This window comes from Salmo salar, chromosome ssa14, assembly GCF_905237065.1.
Source record: "Salmo salar chromosome ssa14, Ssal_v3.1, whole genome shotgun sequence".
Lineage (NCBI taxonomy): Eukaryota > Metazoa > Chordata > Actinopteri > Salmoniformes > Salmonidae > Salmo > Salmo salar.
Window position 1 is genome coordinate 78,788,829 of NC_059455.1, and position 21,073 is coordinate 78,809,901.

Sequence of the window (21,073 nt, forward strand, 5' to 3'; positions counted from 1 at the left end):
TAGCCAGGACGCAGCGCTCTCAGGTGAGTAAAATAACAAAAACACACAGAAAACTTGGCGATAACGACTTGAAACTATTTACTTTTTCATTCTACAAGCTACTGATTCAATTCCAATATTGTGAGTGCAATGTCTGCATTGCATTGTCGTCACCTAAGCCTTGAGCATTTGGGTTCCAATCACGTACTTTGAATCCTCTGACAAGGCACATTACACAAATATCAATGGAAAGAACAATTGTCTATGGTTCCAAATAGTCTTTTGTTCTGACATGGAGACTAAGATCGGATCGATATCTTTACGATTGTTCGGCTCCACTTGCTGTGTGATGATCTATCACGTACTGAGGGCTCTCATTGAACATTGAAGGGCTGTACCATACTAGCCGAAACCGCAAACTTCCTCAAACCCAAGGGGCGGCCACACCACATCTTTCAGCAGCTCGGTTCAAAATGGCTCTTATACAGTATTTAGAGCACGTACTATTTAACTGCTTTGTCTATAAATACCCTAGGCTCCAGGCTCCATCTCCAGTGGTCTCCTGTTCCACCCAAAGCTGGATGTTGGACTCCTTTCTAGATCATCAGAGGAGGAAGCGGCCGGTCACTCGGCCTGGCGCTACCCAAGCAGCGGCACTTGGCAGCGTCAGCCCCAGTAAATGGCCGCTCCCTCCTCTCATGATCCCTCCCTGGCATCGACTCCACATCCAGCACATCCCCCTGGGCAGACTCTTGCGGGCAATGCCAGGAGACCAGACATGAATGGGAGATGACAGGCCTGAGCCCAGTAAACAATGGCAGAGTCATATGAAACACAATGGGGATTTGTGTTGGGGATGTGCGTGGATCTGTGGGTGGGGTGTGCCAGCCTGGTACGGCTTCAGCATGGTCAGACTGTAGGTAGTGTTGATTTTGACAGGAGGGAGGGAGGGACGGATAGATAGGACAAAAGGAGGTAGGAACAGAGAATAATGGCAAGAGGAAAAGATTGGAAAGTTTAACATAGGGATGATGTGGTAGAGGAAGGGAGAGAAAACATTAAGTACAGATGGTATACTGCAGAACAGGAGCTTCTAGAAAGCAGAATGGTAGATTGCCAGGAAAGGCAGAGCTTCAGCATCATAGTCCCAATAATACTTCTACTAATACTAATGGTATTTTTTACAATATCCTTCAGCTGAACATACTTTACTATATGAAGAAATCTATTTAATACATTTAGGAACAAGTGACAATGTTAGCAAACAGTATTTTAACTGTAAAACATTTTATTTCAACTGACTGCTCAGTATGTACAGGAGAACATTTGTACATAAATAGGCAAGTTATAAACATCAGCGGTTCGCTGGTACAAAATTAAAAAATAACATATTATACATTATCTACATGTGTCACTTGTTTTACACACCATTGTCTATAAAGAATTGTCCAAATCCATTCACACACATTATCCGAGTTGTACGGCGCATGCAATTGATGAGGGGCTTGTCAGTGGAAAGTAAGTGGCATTTTGTACAACACTGGAGAGGACTGAGGGGGTGGCATTGGCTATAAACTCATGAGAAACACAGCGAGAAGGATTGTAGGACAGGGCTTCGTATGGTCAGATGGCAGTTGGTGGTATTTAAAACTATAGGGATCACCCGTTGCACAATGTTCCTTTTAGTTATTGCAGTGTAAACCGAGGATTACCCGTCCACATTTAAGACAATCACACAGGGATAGAACCAAAAACAGACAACCCAATTCTTACTCATCCTCATCAAATTCCAAACATTTGAATTCATGGCACACACATTGACGTTCTGAAATGTGGTAATAGACTGTATACACAAATACATGTTATAGGTATCAAAATACTGTCCATGGCGCAATCATGATGTCTATGTATGTTTCCAGTACATGTCATGGTACATATCCCTCTGATGAAAACTTTGTATTCTATTTACCTTAATAGCCGATGCATCATGGTGCACTGATCTGAACAACAAAAGCTATGCTGCTTTGTCTCTCAACAAGAATAGTGCTTGGAGGTTTGTTGGCAGAAAAGTAGTTGTGAACACCTTGTAGATTACATTTCTTTTTAGATTTTAAAAACACATTATGTAAGACATTGCTCAGTAAGACTACATTTCTGAACACACTGGGTCAGTCAGTGTTACACCTATGACAAGGTCCTTACCCTTTTTGCTCAACTCGATAAAGCATTTCAGATGCTGCAATGACAATTGTATTGCAGGCCCCTTCTTTAAAAAAATAAGTTAATACATGTTATAACACTCACATATACAACCACACAGACATACAGTAGAACATCAACAACACTCTTGTCACAAGTCCTATGCACCATATCCAACTCTCAAACACAGTTTCATTCACAAACAGAAATATTGTCACGCCCTGACCTTAGAGATCTTTTTATTCTCTATTTTTGGTTAGGTCTGGGTGTGACTAGGGTGGGTAATCTAGATGTTACATTTCTATGTTGGCCTGATATGGTTCCCAATCAGAGGCAGCTGTCTATCGTTGTCTCTGATTGGGGATCATATTTAGGCAGTTTTTTCCCACCTGTTGTTTGTGGGATCTTATTTTGAGTTAGTGCATGTTGCACCTCTGTCGTCACGGTTTGTTATTTTGTTTATAGTATGTCTTGCGAGGTTTCACATATTAATAAAGATGTGGAACGATACTCACGCTGCGCCTCGGTACTTCTCTACAAACAATCTTGACATATCTAGATAATATCGCTATGACAGCATTGTAGAGCCATCAGAAATAACTCACATTTGGTCTCTGAACTCAAGCCAAAAATATTAAAATGAGTGTAATAACTTACTAATACAATATGAATTCAGTTGATCTGGGGAATTTGATCATTAATAGTATTTGCTGATTATAGTTTGTTTTATCCAAGTATTTTCTTTAATCAGAGAGTTCTGAGAAATAGTCATATTAGATTGGGCAAATCATCAAACACAGGCATTTCCAGACCATCTGGAAGCCTCAGTAATTAATTTTAGAATCAAATACAAATTGAAATACAAATTGACAATATCAAAAAACTGCCACAGGCGTATTTTCTTCTATACAACATCCACGATCATTACTGTATCAATCCAAATCCACCACTGACACTGGCTGCTACTATCACTTATTCAATACTCAGTGAACTGGCTCCCTCTGATGTGCTGACTGGGTATTGAAGGTAAGTAGTGTCAATTACATAACTAAGGAAAAAACACAGCAATAGCTTTCATTGGTAAACACTCTTAGATCACTCAATTAGGTCACACACTGGAATTTCATATTAAGCCAAAATGAAGCAAACATTGTTAACTTTTTGTGGGTTTGGGGATTTAAAATCCATTTAGCTCAGCTCATGCCATTGTGCAAAATAATGGTTCTGAAATTAAAGCGATTCATACTTTCTCAGCAATAATAACAACAATCAAAAAGTAAGGAACCCTTAACAAATAAAGCTAACATGTGAGAATGAAGTACTTTGGCATAAAAACAAACCCTTTGTTTCCAGAGAGGGCCTGGTGTGGTATTCCCACCTAGTTTAGGGTGCAGCAGAGGGCCTTGTTTTATTGGTCCACGGTCATTTACTGACAAATGAAAGTGACTGAGAGATGGGATATCGTCAGCTATTGATTAAAAATGAATGACATTGTAAGGTGCAAACCAGTGGGCCTTGCAACCCTTCAATTCCAGGAGTGAATGTGTGCATCCCAAATTCCCCCATAGGGCTCTGGTCAAAAGTAGTGCACTTTGTAGGGAACAGAGTGCCATTTGGGATGCAAGTAAGACCTGTCCTATAGTTGGTTAATAAACGTGAACTGTTCCAGAGGGTGGACAGGACAGACACAAACACATTCATCATGGTTAGTCCCACAGGGCCCCCCCAAAAAAAACATTGCTCTGCAGTCCCAAAAGCACCTCCAAAACCACAGCAGTGTTTCTCAAACCCATATGGCTACGGTCAAAAAAGGGTGCACTATGAAGGGCATAGGGTGCCATTTTGGACGAAAACCTGCTTTTTGGGACCCACTGTGTGTACTGGTGATGGGACATACTGTATACAATTCTATATGGATCTATGGGTCACCCACTGGGACCAATATCATAAAACAAACTGTGTGAAATAAAGGCAGGCCGTTGTCAGTGCAATATGCAAAGTCTAACTTATTTAAAACACAAACAATACACACACGATTAGCAAGAACTAACAGGGAGGAAGGCAGGGAGCCATAGAAAATGGCTGTTTCAGCAGCAGTAGAGGATGCTTCCCAAATGGCACCCTATTCCCTATATAGTCCTACTGACCCTGGTCAAAAGCAGTGTACTATATAGGGAAAGGGTACCATTTGGGATGCACACTAAGTCTCTGACCTTCTCCAGGAATGGCTCTCTATGGAGTGGGATTTATAGGAGTCAGGACAACATTGTTATCACAACAGCCAAGTAGCGGCTGGATTCCAACCGCTAAACCTTAACAGTAAATCTGCACCACAACACAGACAGTAAAACCTCCAAGAGATACTCTATCAGAGATACTCATCAAGAAGCAATACAGCTGCTACTACTAGGACAATTCTTCCTTTTTACTTCAGTTAATACATTAGTTTACCTCCATAAAACCCTGTAAGAACCAAGTAGCAACTCTGACCCTCTCCAGCCAAGGTTCATGGTCAGAGTTGCTATTTCCTCAGAGTCCGTTGGACAACCTGGACTGGTCTAGACTTGACAAACATCTAAAGGGCTCTACACTGTCAACGCAAATGATGGACCTACGTCGGCTCCGTTTGCATAGACTGTGCAGAGCCCTTAACAAGGGTAGTGGTTATCTCCATAGTAACCTTGAACAACAGAACCTCAACAACCAACCCTATTTAGACACCTCTTAGGTAAAGGAGGTGGATCACCAACATTTAGAAAGTGCAAAGGTTAAGCATTATGGAGTGTTGTAAACAAAAAACCTGCTGTGGTAGTTAAAATACTTTACAAGAAGGAATGGTTATTAGGATATCATTTTCTAAGGACAGAAGATCCAGTTGTTTGTGGTTGGTAGATTTTTTTAACACTGAATGGTAGTTTGGTTGACCATCACCGTTGGGTTTACAACCTCTCAGGCATGTCAGAATGATGGTGGGTCTTCACAGGTGCAATTTTGTTCTGGCCATCTCATCAACCTACCGTGGAACTTCAAGGGCCGTAGGCTTGAATTGTTCAATTAATTACAGGTTGCTGTGGTTTGTCTTTACTGTAAAAAATTAGGAGCCCCCCCCCCCACAAATGGGACAGAAAGCCTTCAACAGTCTGTAGAGATGGCCATGAAAGCATTCCCCTTTACAACACTGAAGTTAAGTCCCAGAGGACATCGGCACATAGAACCTCAAATTAGCTTTCAGTCCAGGATGTGGTTTCACTGGCTTGACACTTGACAGAGTCTGCGGACATCGCCAACTGGTGGAGAGCCCAAGGAAGTGTGTTTCTTTGACACAGAGAAGTGAGGCCTGCATTGAGAGGTCCCTTGTAGCAAAGGGAGCTCTAGTGAACGTAGCAGTGGCTGAACAGAGACACTAGGGGGCACTCTTCCACATTCATCCATCCCCAAATGTCTAGACGTCTAGGACTGGGACACCATCTTCCTCTCTTCTTCTATTTGACTCTGTTTGTTTTCCTTCAAATACTACATGCAGTTAACTGCCACCCATTGGCTCTGTTGCTGTCCGTCACTGCTTGTGTAACTGGTGGGATGTGAACCTGTCTATCGAACATGTCCCTCCCTTCCCCTTTCCTCTCTCCTCTCCTGTCTGTCTGTTCGTCAATGAGTCTGTCCGTGTAGCAGAGTCATCTCTTCAGAGAGTGGCCAGTATACGTGAGAAGGAGATGACTACAGAGAGTGTGGTCTGGCCCACTCCAAACACCAGGGCCTGGAGGGGGGCCATGTCCTTCCCTGCCACACGATACACCCCTGCCACGGCCGCACCTGGAAAGAGACACGCACATATAGATTATATGACATTGATATGACTATAAATATGGCATACAATGGGCCTGCAGACACATACCGGCAGCCAGTCAAGGCTTGTCAACTGTGGCACAGACTGTTCAATAGCATTTTAGTACCAAGAAGAATACACTCAAAAAAGCTCTTTCCATGACATAGACTGACCAGGTGAATCCAGGTGAAAGCTATGATCCCTTATTGATGTCACTTGTTAAATCCACTTCAATCAGTGTAGATGAAGGGGAGGTGACAGGTTAAAGAAGGATATTTAAGCCTTGAGACATTTGAGACATGGATTGTTTATGTGTACTATTCAGAGGGTGAATTGGCAAGACAAAATATTTGAGTGCCTTTAAACGGGGTATAGTAGTAGGTGACAGGTGCACCGGTTTGAGTGTGTCAAGAACAGCAATGCTGCTGGATTTTTCACGCTCAACAATTTCCCTTGTGTATCAAGAATGGTCAACCACCCAAAGGACATCCAGCCAACATGGGCCAGCATTCCTGTGGAACGCTTTCAACACCTTTTAGCCCCAACGAATTGAGGCTGTTCTGAGGGCAAAAGGGGGTTCAACTCAATATTAGGAAGGTGTTCCTAATGTCTTGTGCACTCAGTGTGTGATCTCTCCTCATCCTTCCCTCGTATTGTCATAGCTCCCTACTGGAATTTAAAGTTGTCTCCGTAGAACCTCCTGCATGGGCAGATGTAATACCGTTAAAAGATGTCCCTTTTAAAGCTGGTCACATTAACACATGTGATTGAGTGTCTGACCACATGCTGTGTTTACTTGCCACTCTGGATGCATCCCAAATGGCACCCTATTCCCTTCATAGAGCACTAGTGCACTATGTACTGTAGGGATCAGGGTCCCATTTGGGATACATCACTCTCTCTCTCCCTACAAGTTAGTCACGCTTCTCTCACAATACGCCAACTGCCTGTATTGAAGAAGGTCTCAAAAGTACAACTGTCTGAGTACAACTTTTAAAAAATCTTATCTCAAAGCCAAGATACAAATTTAAGTCAACAGGGTAAAGAAAAGACAAGGGAGCGATAATCTATAAACTGGCTCAAAGTTGTTGACGTCTGACTTTTGCCAGTCGACCAGTGAATAACCTCACCTTCCCTCCCTCTTGACAGAGTGTTACTGGCTGGCTGCTGCTAGGCGGTGCTAGCTCTTAGCTGTTTCAGCGTACACACGGGGCAATGCACAGGCAATAGTCTGCCTTCTCTCTCGGCGAGCTTCCACATTAATAATAAAGTGGTCGGTCTATTTTTGGCTTGGCTTGCCTCTCTGTGATTGAGTGTGATTCACCCAGCCCTGTCCTCAGGAGCTCCTGCCCTGTCATACCCTACGTACTGTAGCTCACAGACTCACAGGCTGCGTCCCAAATGGCATTTATTACCTATACAGTGCACTGCTTTGACCAGAGCCCTATGGGTGCACTATGTAGGGTACAAGGTGCCATTTGGGACACAAAAAAAGACAGGTCTATTTCTACATAAAGATACAGTACTATGTACCACTCTCTGATATACTTAGCTACTGGACTGGAAGATGATATATCAGAGGAGGGAGGATGATATTTGGGGTAAAAATGTTGAGCATGTGTAGAGAGGACAATGGGATAGAGAGAAACAGACAGACGGAGAGACAGACGGAGAGACAGACGGACAGACAGACAGACAGACAGACAGACAGACAGACAGACAGACAGACAGACAGACAGACAGACAGACCAAAAGGAGGTAGGAACAGAGAATAATGGCAAGAAGAAAGGAGAAGAAAGTTTAACACAGGGGTGATGTGACAAACACTACACACACAGAGACACACTGACCCGACCCCCCCCATACACACACACCCACACACACACACACACACACACACAAAGTGGGCGGTGACTCACTGGTGATGACCCCACCGGCCAGGGAGGCCAGGAAGCCCATGCTGACCAGGACCAGGGTGATGAGGCGACCCCTCTTGTGGCGCTGCAGCATGACTAACATGAGCAGGCCCATTGCTCCGTGGACGAAGAGCGAGGAGAAAAGACACCACAGGAACACCCAGTACCACATCTCTGAGAAGAGGGTAGGAAAGAACACATGCAGTCGAGTGGTTATACACAGGGAAACAATACGCATCGAATAGAGTGGTAAGTTAGACAGCTCTGTAGGCATACCAACAACCTCAGAAATGTTGACATACAAGTGTAGGATCTTAATTTGAGACAGTTTGTTACAGCAGGAAAAGAATCCAGCAGCAACAGGAAAATGGGAATTATGTGGATTGTAATTAACCCTATCAATCCCAAGACCACAGCAAAAATCGTCTTTTCTTTTATCTGACTTTCATTTATCTGCATGTCCAGCCCTTATATTTAGCCTCACAATTAAGTGTTTTGCCATTTTATTTTCAGGACATCCAGGGCTACAAGTAGAATAGAAAACAATTTGACAAACAGTTGCATTCATGAGTTTTATTGATAAAGGTCAATAAAAAAAAACAATGTCTGCCAAAGCAAAAACGTGATAAAAATGATTTTAGATGAATGCTATAAGTACAGAAATGATTTGCTCACTGGGAAATGAATATCCAACTAGTCAGTAACAACTGTGTGGAGTTTGTGACAGCAACTATGTGAACTTATTACAGTATTATAGCCACTATGTACTGGGATTTCCTATGATCTTCCATGTAGAAGAACCCCTTCTCTTCTAACGACTCTTGTGTGGCTTGTAAACGTCCTAGAGTAAAATCAGCATGTTTCTGAGTTTCTCAGCTTTTCATAGATACCTTTTTATTAATTTGTAGCTCAAACCATTCAGACTCTACAGATGTTTTTGTATAAAATCCTCGGCCCCCTTGGGGAGCCGCCCTTGTACAAACACCTCTCTAGCTCAGCCCCCGTTAATCATACAGGCTAATGGTTGGTATCTACGGATGCAGAAGAAACAGACAAATCCAATGGTATAACCAGAGTTACAGTGGGACTCATTAGGTCAATTTACTTTTTTTTTGTTAGGTCAAATCAAGTCTGACATTTTAAAGTGGAAATTGTGCTGAAAACAAAGGTCTCTGAATGGAAAACATATGGTCACAATAGACACATTTTATTCAGTACAAACCCCTGCGAGGTGTCGGAGAACATGGCCTTTGCTCTAAAGACAGAACCAAGCATGTGGTTTTAGACGGATCTCTAAACAAACACCCACAGAAAACTGATTTGTTTGAAAACACAGGTACAGGATGATATCAGAGAGAGAGAGAGAAGAGAGAGAAGAGAGAGAAGAGAGAGAGGGGAGAGAGAGAGAGAGTGCAGCACATATCCGATTTCAATCTACAGGCACATTGTGCCTGGGCCCATCAAGAAGGCAGCCGAGCACCGTAATAAACACTATGCAACAAAACAGCCTGCATTCCAAATGACACCCTACACAGACATAGTCTGCTGTTAGAGATTAAAACGGTAACATCTCAAATCCAGGTACCCATTTGGAAGGTTTATGAAGGGTATTAAATCCATTCAGTTAAGGATTTAAAAGCACTTAAATAAGCATTAACATCTCAAATCCAGGTACCCATTTTGATGATTTATGAAGGGTATTAAATCCATTCAGTGAATGATTTAAAAGCACTTAATAAGCATTTCAATTCAATGTTATTTCAAATTTTGAGAAATGTTTGGATACTGAGCATTTACCTGCTCTGTTGCTCCCTTCAGGGGAACTACTGACTCAACATTACCCCAATGAAAACCCCAAACTGACACCCAGAACTAGTCACGAGATATTAAACTGGTTCACATACGGTACATACAGTCTAATTATCCCAGTTCACAAAGAGCTCCTCCACAAATATAGAGACAGTTATGTGTTGGGGAGGATGGGACACTGTCTTATGAAGTCCCAGAGAGGGTCCTACAGAAAGCCCTATTCACATTCTCTCCCTCTCTCTAGTCCTTGTTTCCTGGGCCACAGGCTCCGAGAGACAGGCTTTGCGAGGGGCCAGATTGGCTCCACTGACACTGAGGCAAAGTGGGTTGGATATGAGATTCGACTGGATGTTTTGGGGTAGGGGAGAGAGTGAATGGAAGCTCAGAATGCTTTGATTTGATTTTGGACATGTTATCACATTCTGGCAATACATGTGCCATGATTTGAATGTTCTGAATGTGCCGTCTAATATGTCAACATCTGCTACGCTACTGTTGGGATGGGAATTTAAACCCCTCTGTAAAGTAATGTATCAATCAGTAGAAAGTCTTTAGCATATCCATTGAGTGCCTACCTCCTACCTCCTCCTGTATCGATCAGGCCGACAGCTGTCATGCTTGGCATAGAGAGAGAGACATTATAGGGGGGTGACACAAGGCCTTTTGTGCTGCCTAGCCTGCATGGTCTAAACAGAACACACAGCCAGCTCAGTCAGCACAGTGGCTGTGATGAGTTACAATACAGGCCCCTATCTGTGGTCACCTCCCATCTGGCAGTGGAGTGAGATGTCAGGGGAAGACAGGGTTGGGACGAGATACTGTAAAGAAAAGGAGGGTGATGTAGAGAGATACAGAGGTAGAGAGAGAGAGAGAGAGGTAGAGAAAGAGAGTGAAATATAGAGTTATGGAAAGAGAGACAGAAGGAGAGAGAGAGAGAGAGATGGATGGATAGAGAGGAGCAAGCCGGGCCAGACTTGGGCCAGAGAGGCACGCCACCGCCAGCCAACTCCATTAGGATTCCACACAGGCCCCGGGATGGCGCTAGATGAGCAGCTGCCGCCCAACACTAAGCCTGGCTGGATTTGTGGTGCATAGGGGCACACCACACAGCTCTGCTCTGTCACACCACTGGAACATAGATAGCTCAGTGGCACCATTCTCTGCATGGCACCGCTTATACTGTGTGTGTGTGTGTGTGTGTGTGTGTGTGTGTGTGTGTGTGTGTGTGTGTGTGTGTGTGTGTGTGTGTGTGTGTGTGTGTGTGAGGGGTTGGGGGGGATGGAGTTGAGGTCGTCTGTACTCTGGATTGTAGTACAGGTGCTGTGTCATCTTCAGGCATGCAACCCCACCCTCAACTCAACCCCTCAGTCAGAAGACTGTAGTATTATTAATGTTTGTTATGCTGCTAATCCCCTAACACGAACCTGGGGGCCTCCGTCAGCAGCTTTCACAACACACGGTGGGGGCCAGCTGGCCTCGCATGCTAACACAAAACATGAAAGAGAAAAGCATTATGTTCCCATTCCACTGCAAAGCGGTCAAACGTTTGACCCATAGAGCCTACAAAGGCACTGCCAGGCATTGGGTGTATCCCAAATGGCACCATATTTAGTGAACTACTTTTGACCAGGGTCCTTCTTTTGACCATGGCCCATACTTCTGGATAGTAATGTCATAGTCACTGCTCCAGTCTAGTCAGGTATTTGAGAAGAGATTGTTCCCTATGACAGAGAACAGCAACGATACAGTACTGTGAAAAACACCTGAAAGTGTCATTGAGTACTGTAATAACATGTAATGAGATGCTAATAGGATGGAATAACATGGCAATAACACGTGACAGAAGTGTGAACAATTCAAGAGAAGAAAGCATGAAAAGACTGATGGTGCCACCACTAATCAGCAGTAATCCATCTGAGCACATCAATAATCACATTGTACAAAGACAATGGCAAATCTCTTTGCTGGGTGCATGCAATCTTATTACGTCATCCTGTCGATTTTAAACTGAAAAACAGAGGCATGTTTCTGTTCTTGACTGAGAATAGAGAAGGAAATGAGAAGTGAAACTGCTGGTATGGATGTTCACAGGAAATGCCATTTGTTAAAGTACTCTGCCAGAGGAGTCTGTGAGTGACACTGTAAAAGTATAAAGGAGTTGTCTGTCATAACTTGTAGAGTTTATGGCCACTGTGTGAGTCTACATAGAACTTGCTTAGGGCATCTAACTTAATTGTAGCGTGTTTTTCATGACTGGTTTTGAGGATCGTATGGCAGTCCTGCTGCCAGACACTGGATGGCACTCATTGGTTTACTCTTGTCTCACCACCACAGCAACTTTACTTCTGCAATACTTGTGCATGTGAGTCACTTCCCTGCTGAGTCAGCATGATTAATCATGGTTAAGTCCCAAATAGGGTTCCATTTGGGACGCATTCCATGTCTTGTTTTTCTTCATGTTTCTCAGCCCAGGATGTCCGCTTGGGCTTGCTCTCATAACATCTACATGCCAGCTATGATGCCCGTATACAGTGTGTCCATCCTTCTCTTTGCAAGGCAAAAAGGAATTCCAGTCAAGAGAGGTCTTGAAATATCTTGTTATTATGACATTGTAATGTCAGTTGTTCCACCGCCCAATTCATTCTTAGGTTATTGTATTCTTAGGTTATTGTATTCTTAGGTTATTGTATTCTCTTACCACTTTACCATTTTCACGTATTCAAAATGAATACCACAAGTACAATGACCAATGTACTAGCATGCTGATATCATATCTCATTTTGTAAATAAATAAAAACTTGTAAAAGCCTTTTGAGAGAGGGGGGATAGGATAGAGAGAGAGAGAGAGAGACAGAGACAGAGAGAGACAGAGACAGAGAGAGAGAGAGACAGAGAGAGAGAGAGAGACAGAGAGACAGAGAGAGAGAGAGAGAGTCCTAATTGTAAAGACTGGTTAGTCAGGTGTTTAATCATCTTCTGTGACAGTCACTCATGACTGTTTACATCTCAACAAATACTTACAGTAATTTACAAGTTACCCACTGCTGTGCAGAATAGTCACAGTAGTCTACAATACAGCATCTAGGCCTCCTTTTACACACACACATACACACACTGTAAATGTAAGGCGTGGATGGATGTGCCATATCTCCCTAGAACACCCCAGACAGCCTATCCAGGAGTTGGAGAGGATGACACTAATTACCTGTGATTACTGGACCTCAAGACAAAGGAAAGAGGGCTGTGTGGCTGCAACAGAGATGACAACACTACATTTCACAGTGCCAAGTGCATTCACGCAGCATAAAGATGCATTAACCGGTAGAAAATACTTGTTATTCATTCGATGACTGAGTTAAATTATATTTGTGTTTATAATTTAATTGCCGTAACACATTGGCCGTTGTTATTCAAGTGACACCAAGGCATTGAGAGGCGAATGCCTCTTAAAAAGTAAGGTACCGGTAGGCTACAGTATGGAGACCGACAGAAGAAACACCTCGGGGCAGTTACCGGTGCCCGGTTGATATTTCATACCGTGTATACTCTCCCTTTAAAAATGGACGCGCACAGCTGCCCATGTCACCCCATTCTATCCAACAGTACAGTAAATTAATAGAAAACGGCCAGCCCTGTGTGTATCCTACAACACCGGTAATTGGGTGAACTGAGCCAGATCCCACACACAGCGGTTGAAACGCTGCCAAGTGCACGACATGTGTTTACACTGTACAGTAATAATGTGACATACAGTACATAGCCTACCTGTGAAATGTTGCAGCGTCGTGCCTTGCACCCAAAGGCTCAGCACTTGCTGCACCGATAGATTGATAGAATAATCCCTATTCGTGTTCATGTTTCTGCCGCCGGCGCTGCCGCCGCCCGGGTTTGCATCCCTCTTTGTCAAATGGCTGTAAGTGGCTTTTGACGAAGACATCGAGGAGACAGGGGTGGCATGAGCTCGGAGGCTTGATCCCCCGGCGCGCACCCCTCTACCGGTGCCTCTGTTTCGGCTTAACGTTGTTGGTCTCCGCGCGGGGAAGGAAAGGGCCAACAGCTCGTCTGCTCGTGCTCATTCTCGGTTGCAGCGGCGGTTGTTTGGAGGCCATGATGAGGATGGCAGCGCACACAGAGGAGTCGTCCTACATCAGCCCTTCTCTCTACATAACCCTTAAAGGGGCCGTCACCAGTTAAAGGGGAGTATACAGTGAAAGCGTACTGTTATGATATTGTAGCAGCTTATGAATGGGGAACAAAAGATGAGTAATTAGTACAGTAGCGTTTACGCTGAAAACGTGCGTAATCATTTGGCCCATGCGGGTGTAAGTGAGCGGTAAAATTGTGAAAATCAGTGATGGATGTTGTAGGCTAGTAGAAGTCTGCATTTAACTAAGGAGTTAGCTGACAAATCTTTTGATTTTCAATGAAAAGACAGTTTTGTTACACTCTACTACAAGAATGATGCGTTTGTGTATTGCAGGGCGTTGTCCATGACGTCGTATTGATGCAGGTACTGTCCATGGTGCTGATTCGCTCCCCGAAGCGTCAATCTTAAATCGCCTGATAAAGGTGGAGTAGCATAGCATAATATAAATAAGAGGCATCATATTCAGCAGACCATATATTCTGTATTACTATAAAATGAGTAAATATTAAGGTCCTCATTCGGGAAATATATCAGAGATGTATCAGCTAACATTCCAGACACAAAGATTTTGCTATGAAAGTGGATGAAAAATCTGAAAGCTACTTTTTATTTGTCCATTTATCAGGAACCATGCACAGCATAATAAAGAGCCTTTTGCACCAGAGCTAGCAACATAACTTATCTCCATTATGGTCCCTTCAACAAATAGATATTAGAATTTAGATCATCACTTTGCAGGTTTTACATTTCACATCAAGTTAGTGGGGAGACTTGTTACAGTAGGTCGAATGACTATTGTTAATTAGCATGAATAGACTTTGAATAGATTTATAAATGTGAATTCCAGCATTGCTACAAAATGTACAGTACCAGTTAAAAGTTTGGACACACCTACTCATTCAAGGGTTCTTCTATATTTTTACTATTTTCTACAATGTAGAATAATGGTGAAGACATTAAAACTATGAAATAACACATTTATTTTAGCTTTATTTAACTAGGCAAGTCAGTTAAGAACAAAGTCTTATTTACAATGACAGCTTACCCCAGACGACGCTGGGACAATCGTGCACCACCCTATGGGACTCCCAATCACGGCCGGATGTGATGCAGCAACCACAAAAGTGTTAAACAAATCAAATATATTTTAGATTTTAGAATCTTCAAAGTAGCCACCCTTTGCCTTGATGACAGCTTTTCACACCTGGCATTCTCTCAACCAACTTCATGAGCTAGTCACCTGGAATGCATTTCAATTAACAGGTGTAACTTGTTAAAAGTTAAATAGTGGAATTTTTTTCCTTCTTAATGCGTTTGAGCCAATCACTTGTGTTGTGACACGGTAGGGGTGGTATACAGAAGATAACCCTATTTGGTAAAAAACCAAGTCCATATTATGGCAAGAACAGCTCAAATAAGCAAAGAGAAACGACAGTCCATCATTACTTTAAGACATGAAGGTCAGTCAATCCGGGAAAATGTAAAGAACTTTGAAAGTTTCTTCAAGTGCAGTCGCAAAAACCATCAAGCGCTATGATGAAACTGGCTCTCATGAGGACCGCCACAAGAAATCAAGACCCAGAGTTACCTCTGCTGCAGAGGATAAGTTCATTAGAGTTACCAGCCTCAGAAATTGCATCCCAAATAAATGCTTCACAGAGTTCAAGTAACAGACACATCTCAACATCAACTGTTCAGAGGAGACTGAGTGAATCAGGCCTTCATGTTCGAATTGCTGCAAAGAAACCACTACTAAAGGACAACAATAAGAAGAAGAGACTTGCTTGGGCCAAGAAACATGAGCAATGGACATTAGACTGGTGGAAATCTGTCCTTTGGGCTGATGAGTCCAAATGTGAGATTTTTGGTTCCTACCGCCGTGTTTTTGTGAGACGCAGAGTAGGTGAATGGATGATCTCTGCATGTGTGGTTCCCACTGTGAAGCATGGAAGAGGAGGAGTGATGGTGTGGGGGTGCTTTGCTGGTGACACCACAGCATTCTGCAGTGATACGCCATCCCATCTGGTTTCTGCTTAGTGGGACTATCATTTGAACAGGAAAATGACCCAACACCCCTCCAGGCTGTGTAGGGGCTAATTGCCCGAGAAGGAGAGTGATGGAGTGCTGCATCAGATGACCTGGCCTCCATAATCACCCAACCTCAAACCGATTGAGTGGGTTGGGATGAGTTGGACCGCAGAGTGAAGGAAAAGTATCCAACAAGTGCTCAGCATATGTGGAAACTCCTTCAAGGCTGTTAGAAAAGCATTCCAAGTGAAGCTGGTTGAGAGAATGCCAAGGGTGTGCAAAGCTGTCATCATGGCAAAGGGTGACTACTGTGAAGAATCTAAAATATTAAATATATTTTGATTTGTTTAACACTTTTTTGGTTACTACATGATTCCATGTGTTCTATTTCATCATTTTGATGTCTTCACTATTATTCTACAATGTAGAAAATAGTAAAAATATAGAAAATCCCTTGAATGAGTAGGTGTGTCAAACTTTTGACTGGTACTGTATAAGCATTATTAAGATTGTAAGGCTTCTTAATATATATAACACTGGGGTTTTGCAAATGGCTTTTTCTATGTTTTGCAAATGGCTCTACAGTTGTTACTACATGAGTGCAAAAATGGTTACATTTCTGTGTGAGAGTGGAGTCTGTAAGGATAAACTTCTATAGAACTAGGCCAATAAGACAGTCTAACTTTAATTTGCATGATTTAGATTCAATACATTAAACACTGCAAAAACAAAATTTAAGTACAATGTGAAGCTATCACTTACACGGTTTCAATTTCATAGTCATTGTGAGACTGATTTCATAGTCGTTGTGAGAGAGAGGAAGAGAGAGAGACAGAAAGAGAGAGATTCTCAGAGTGACAGCAAGAGAGAGAGACAGACAGAAACAGAGACAGAGACAGACAGAGAGAGAGAGAGAGAGAGAGAGAGAGAGAGAGAGAGAGAGAGAGAGAGAGAGAGAGAGAGAGAGAGAGAGAGAGAGAGAGAGAGAGAGAGAGAGAGAGAGAGAGAGAGAGAGAGAGAGAGAGAGAGAGAGAGAGAGAGAGAGAGAGAGAGAGAGAGAGAGAGAGAGAGAGAGAGAGAGAGAGAGAGAGAGAGAGAGAGAGAGAGAGAGAGAGAGAGAGAGAGAGAGAGAGAGAGAGAGAGAGAGAGAGAGAGAGAGACAGAGACAGTGTTATGGTCTCTGAGTGTTCTGGAACAAATCTCTAAGGGTGAAGTATTTTCAGATGTGTCCCAGTTCAAAAGGTATGAAAATGAAGAAGAAAAGTCAGACATCTGACACCTCGGGAGTGTACCTTCCACATGATGTCAGGAATGCACAGTGAGGTGAACGACCTGAATGTGATTTGGTAGATGGAATGCTATGTCGATCATAATAGGATCACTGTACAATACCTTGGGCTAGATTTACTAGGCTTTTGCACTTTCAGAAGGCAATAAAATACAAAAACATAGACATAAACAAAAATATATATATTTTTACACTTGATCCCTTTCTCAAGATCGTATTCCTTATCTTGTTTACTTGTGCTCTACCTTAAGTTTTATTCACTTTTGAAAAGAACCGGTGCAAACTTTGATATACTAACACTTGATCTGGTCTAGTGTCTGAATTCCAAACAGCCTTGGCATCATAACAAAAGATATAGCTTACAATAGAGAGAAAATGTGTCATAGGTATAATTTCACTCTCTGTGGTACTACCCTGACCAGATTTCCCATCCATAAAGCTGTGAAAGTAGCAGAAAGTTGTAGCGTGACTGTGTCAAAGCTCTGCTATGGACAACATTGGCTTCTTGAACCCTGAGTCCTTTGTAGTGGTTGGGAAGTTTTGCTCTGAAGCTCTCTGTCTTTCATCCCACACTGTTAACCAATCACCATCCCCCACCAATTATCCCATGTGAACTACTGTAGGCTCTGAACAGATGAACCATAACAGCCGATTATCACATTACATAATGAATTGATGATATATAGAAATATTGCACGGGCGGTTGGGTTTTACCTATTGTTGGGTCTGTGATATCAGGTTTTGAAATAGATAGATTGGATTTGAATGTGTATCTGATATATAAAGAAGTGAGGAATTCAACTGTGGGATATTATTGAGAGTGAAGGGCTAGGTAGATGAAAGGATAGCCATTTCTGGGGGTTATAGCCCAACCCCACCCACCCTCCAGACCTTTGAGTAGTTTAGGTCAGGTTAGTGGGATGAAAGAGCTATTTGACTCTTTCTCACCTCTCTGAATGCCTTTGATACCAAGCTATCTCTGTACGGTGTGAAAACTTCAATGGATATCAGTCATATGATCTGGATCCCAAATTGCACCCTATTTCCTAAATATAGGAATTAGGGTGGTGTTTGGCATACGGCCATGACCTATGTGAGTCCAAAATAAAAGAATGTTCTTCAGTGAAATGTTCAGTTCAAATTCACTGGTACACTAGATATGCAAAAGTATATGGACACCCCTTCAAATTAGTGGATTCGGCTATTTCTGCCATACCCGTTGCTGACAGGTGTATGAAATCGATCACAGAGCCATGCAATCTCCATAGACAAACATTGGCGGTAGAATGGCCTTACTGAAGAGCTCAGTGACTTTCAACATGGCACCGTCATAGGATGCCATCTTTCCAACAAGTCAGTTCATCAAATTTCTGCCCTGCTAGAGCTGCCCCGATCAACTGTAAGTGCTGGTTATTGTGTTATTGTGAAGTGGAAACGTCTAGGAGCAACAACAGCCCAGCCGCGAAGTGGTAGGCCACACAAGCTCACAGAACGGACCTGTTCTCAGTTGCAACACTCAGCACAATAACTGTTTTTTCGGGAGCTTCATGAAATGGGTTTCCATGGCCGAGCAGCCACACACAAGCCTAAGATCACCATGCGCAATGCCAAGCTTCGGCTGGAGTGGTGTAAAGCTCTCCGCCATTGGACTCTGGAGCAGTGGAAACACGTTCTTTGGAGTGATGAATCACGCTTCAACATCTGGCAGTCCAATGGACGATTCTGGGTTTGGCGAATGCTAGGAGAACGCTACCTGCCCCAATGCATAGTGCCATCTGTTAAGTTTGGTGGAGGAGGAATAACGGTCTGGGGCTGTTTTTCATTGTGCGTGCTAGGCCCCTTAGTTCCAGTGAAGGGAAATCTTAATGCTACAGCATACAATGACATTCTAGACGATTCTGTGCTTCCAACTGTGGCAACATTTTAGGGAAGGCCCTTTCCTGTTTCAGCATGACAATGCCCCCGTGCACAAAGCGAGGTCCATGCAGAAATTGTTTGTCGAGCAGTGTGAAAGAACTTGACTGGCCTGCACAGAGCCCTATCCTCAACTCATAGAACACTTTTGGGATGAATTTGAACGCCGACTGCAAGCCAGGCATAATTGCCCAACATCAGTGCCCGACCTCACTAATATTCTTGTGGCTGAATGGAAGCAAGTCCCCGCAGCAAATTTCCAACATCTAGTGGAAAGCCTTCCCAGAAGAGTGGAGGTTGTTATAGCAGCAAAGGGGGGACCAACTTCATATTAATGTCCATGATTTTGGATTGAGATGTTGGACAACCAGGTGTCCACATACTTTTGGTGATGTAGTGTACGTTGAAGTGCTGCATAGCTGGTAGACAGTGTTGATCATAGAATGGCATATTCATCTTCATTATAATACAATTATTTTGAAGCTCAGAATAATTCATCTCTGTTTTGATGATAAAAAATATTTTGTAAGAAAAGAAACATGTAATTAGCATATGAAATAAAGCCATCCCATGTTCTTAAAAAAAATAACAGGATTTAATGAAGCTGTGGCTGAATCTAAAACAAAGGTCATGCCGAAAGAGACCAATATTTAATGACTGCCACATTAAAATGTAAATGTTTTCCTTTTGAAAAGGAGCCTAGTCCCATGCTCATCTTCCTGTTAACTACAGACTTTTGTTTAATTATTTGGCCACCAGATGGACTCTTGCTCCAGTTTCCTCTATATCCCTGCTGTAGTTTTCCACAGACAGTCTATTTCAGTTCAATCCCATTCTTGCTTTTATGTGACTGCACCATGTGGTTAGACGAAAAATGTAGGCGCTTTATATTTAGCGTTCTTTATTTGTTAGTGCACATTGCAGCACATCAATAACAAATACTGTAGGCTTATACAACAATGCAAAGTTCTCAATACTTGGAACACTGAACAGTTTGAGTTCACTGAACAGTTTGAGTTCACATTGAGTAAAAGCCTTATAGATTGATGGTACACCATTAAATGACTTATCTTGCTGAATAAATGTATCCAATAATTAAGAGTGAGCTTTCCCATGGGAAGCTCTCCTGTGTGTTTTTGTCTGGAACAGGGGGATTTTGGGACAACCTGTGATATTGTCACAGTGTCCAGGACAGCTTCTCAGTACCATTGTGCTCCTCCACAAAGTTAGCCTCAGGTATTGTACAGATGAAGTCTTTTTGATCTATTTCATTGTCAACCCCTTTGTTTGTCCTGTGTAATTGAATCTGCAAGGTGAGATATCGTCCAAAATGCTTTCACTCACACGTACCTTTTCATGTACGGGTGCTGTGGTTTCTCTCATTGTTTCTTTCTCTTTCTTTCTCTCTTTTTTCTCTTCTTTTGCTGCAGGCAGACGGCCTTCGTACCAGTGAGTCATTAACAGAAGCTCTTCATCTGGTTAGCATCCCTGTCACACGATGTTACCTTAACTGGAACCAACTGGCTGAAGAGGATGAATCAAGGGCACCCTGCTCCCAAATGGCACCCTATCCCTATATAGTGCACTACTTTTGACAAGGACCAATAGGGTGCCATTTGGGATACATCCAAGATGCTTGTTCAGTCTATAAAAGCAAGGCATACAGTACTGTACACTCATCATAATCCTCTTTTAATTTGGTTTCCTTATCTGTTTATGTTTGGTTGATTCAAGGTTTTATGGCTGGGGACATTCACGAGGATCGATCAATAGGGAACACATTTAACTGGTTGATTGTGTTGTGTTGGGGCTAGGCGGACATAGCCTGGTTCCAGCTCTGTTTGTGCTGTCTTGCTAACTCATATGTCATTGTTTGGATTGCACAAACAGATCTGGAACCAGTCAAAGGAGAGCACGAAAAAAGCCAATAAAGCCAGTGAGTTCAATCAGTCAGGAATTTATTTTGT

General features: G+C 42.8%; 1 protein-coding gene across 1 annotated transcript; it reads right to left on the reverse strand.

Annotated features, from left to right (window-relative positions):
* Positions 1-1,249: 1,249 nt before the first annotated feature.
* On the reverse strand, positions 1,250-13,910 carry LOC106570362 (transmembrane protein 170B). The gene is made up of 3 exons (XM_014142589.2): positions 13,495-13,910; positions 7,924-8,094; positions 1,250-5,991 (listed from the first exon to the last, which is right to left on the reverse strand). The coding sequence occupies exons 1-3, from the start codon at positions 13,664-13,666 to the stop codon at positions 5,861-5,863; spliced, it is 474 nt and encodes a 157-aa protein (XP_013998064.1). The 5' UTR covers positions 13,667-13,910; the 3' UTR covers positions 1,250-5,860.
* Positions 13,911-21,073: the final 7,163 nt, after the last annotated feature.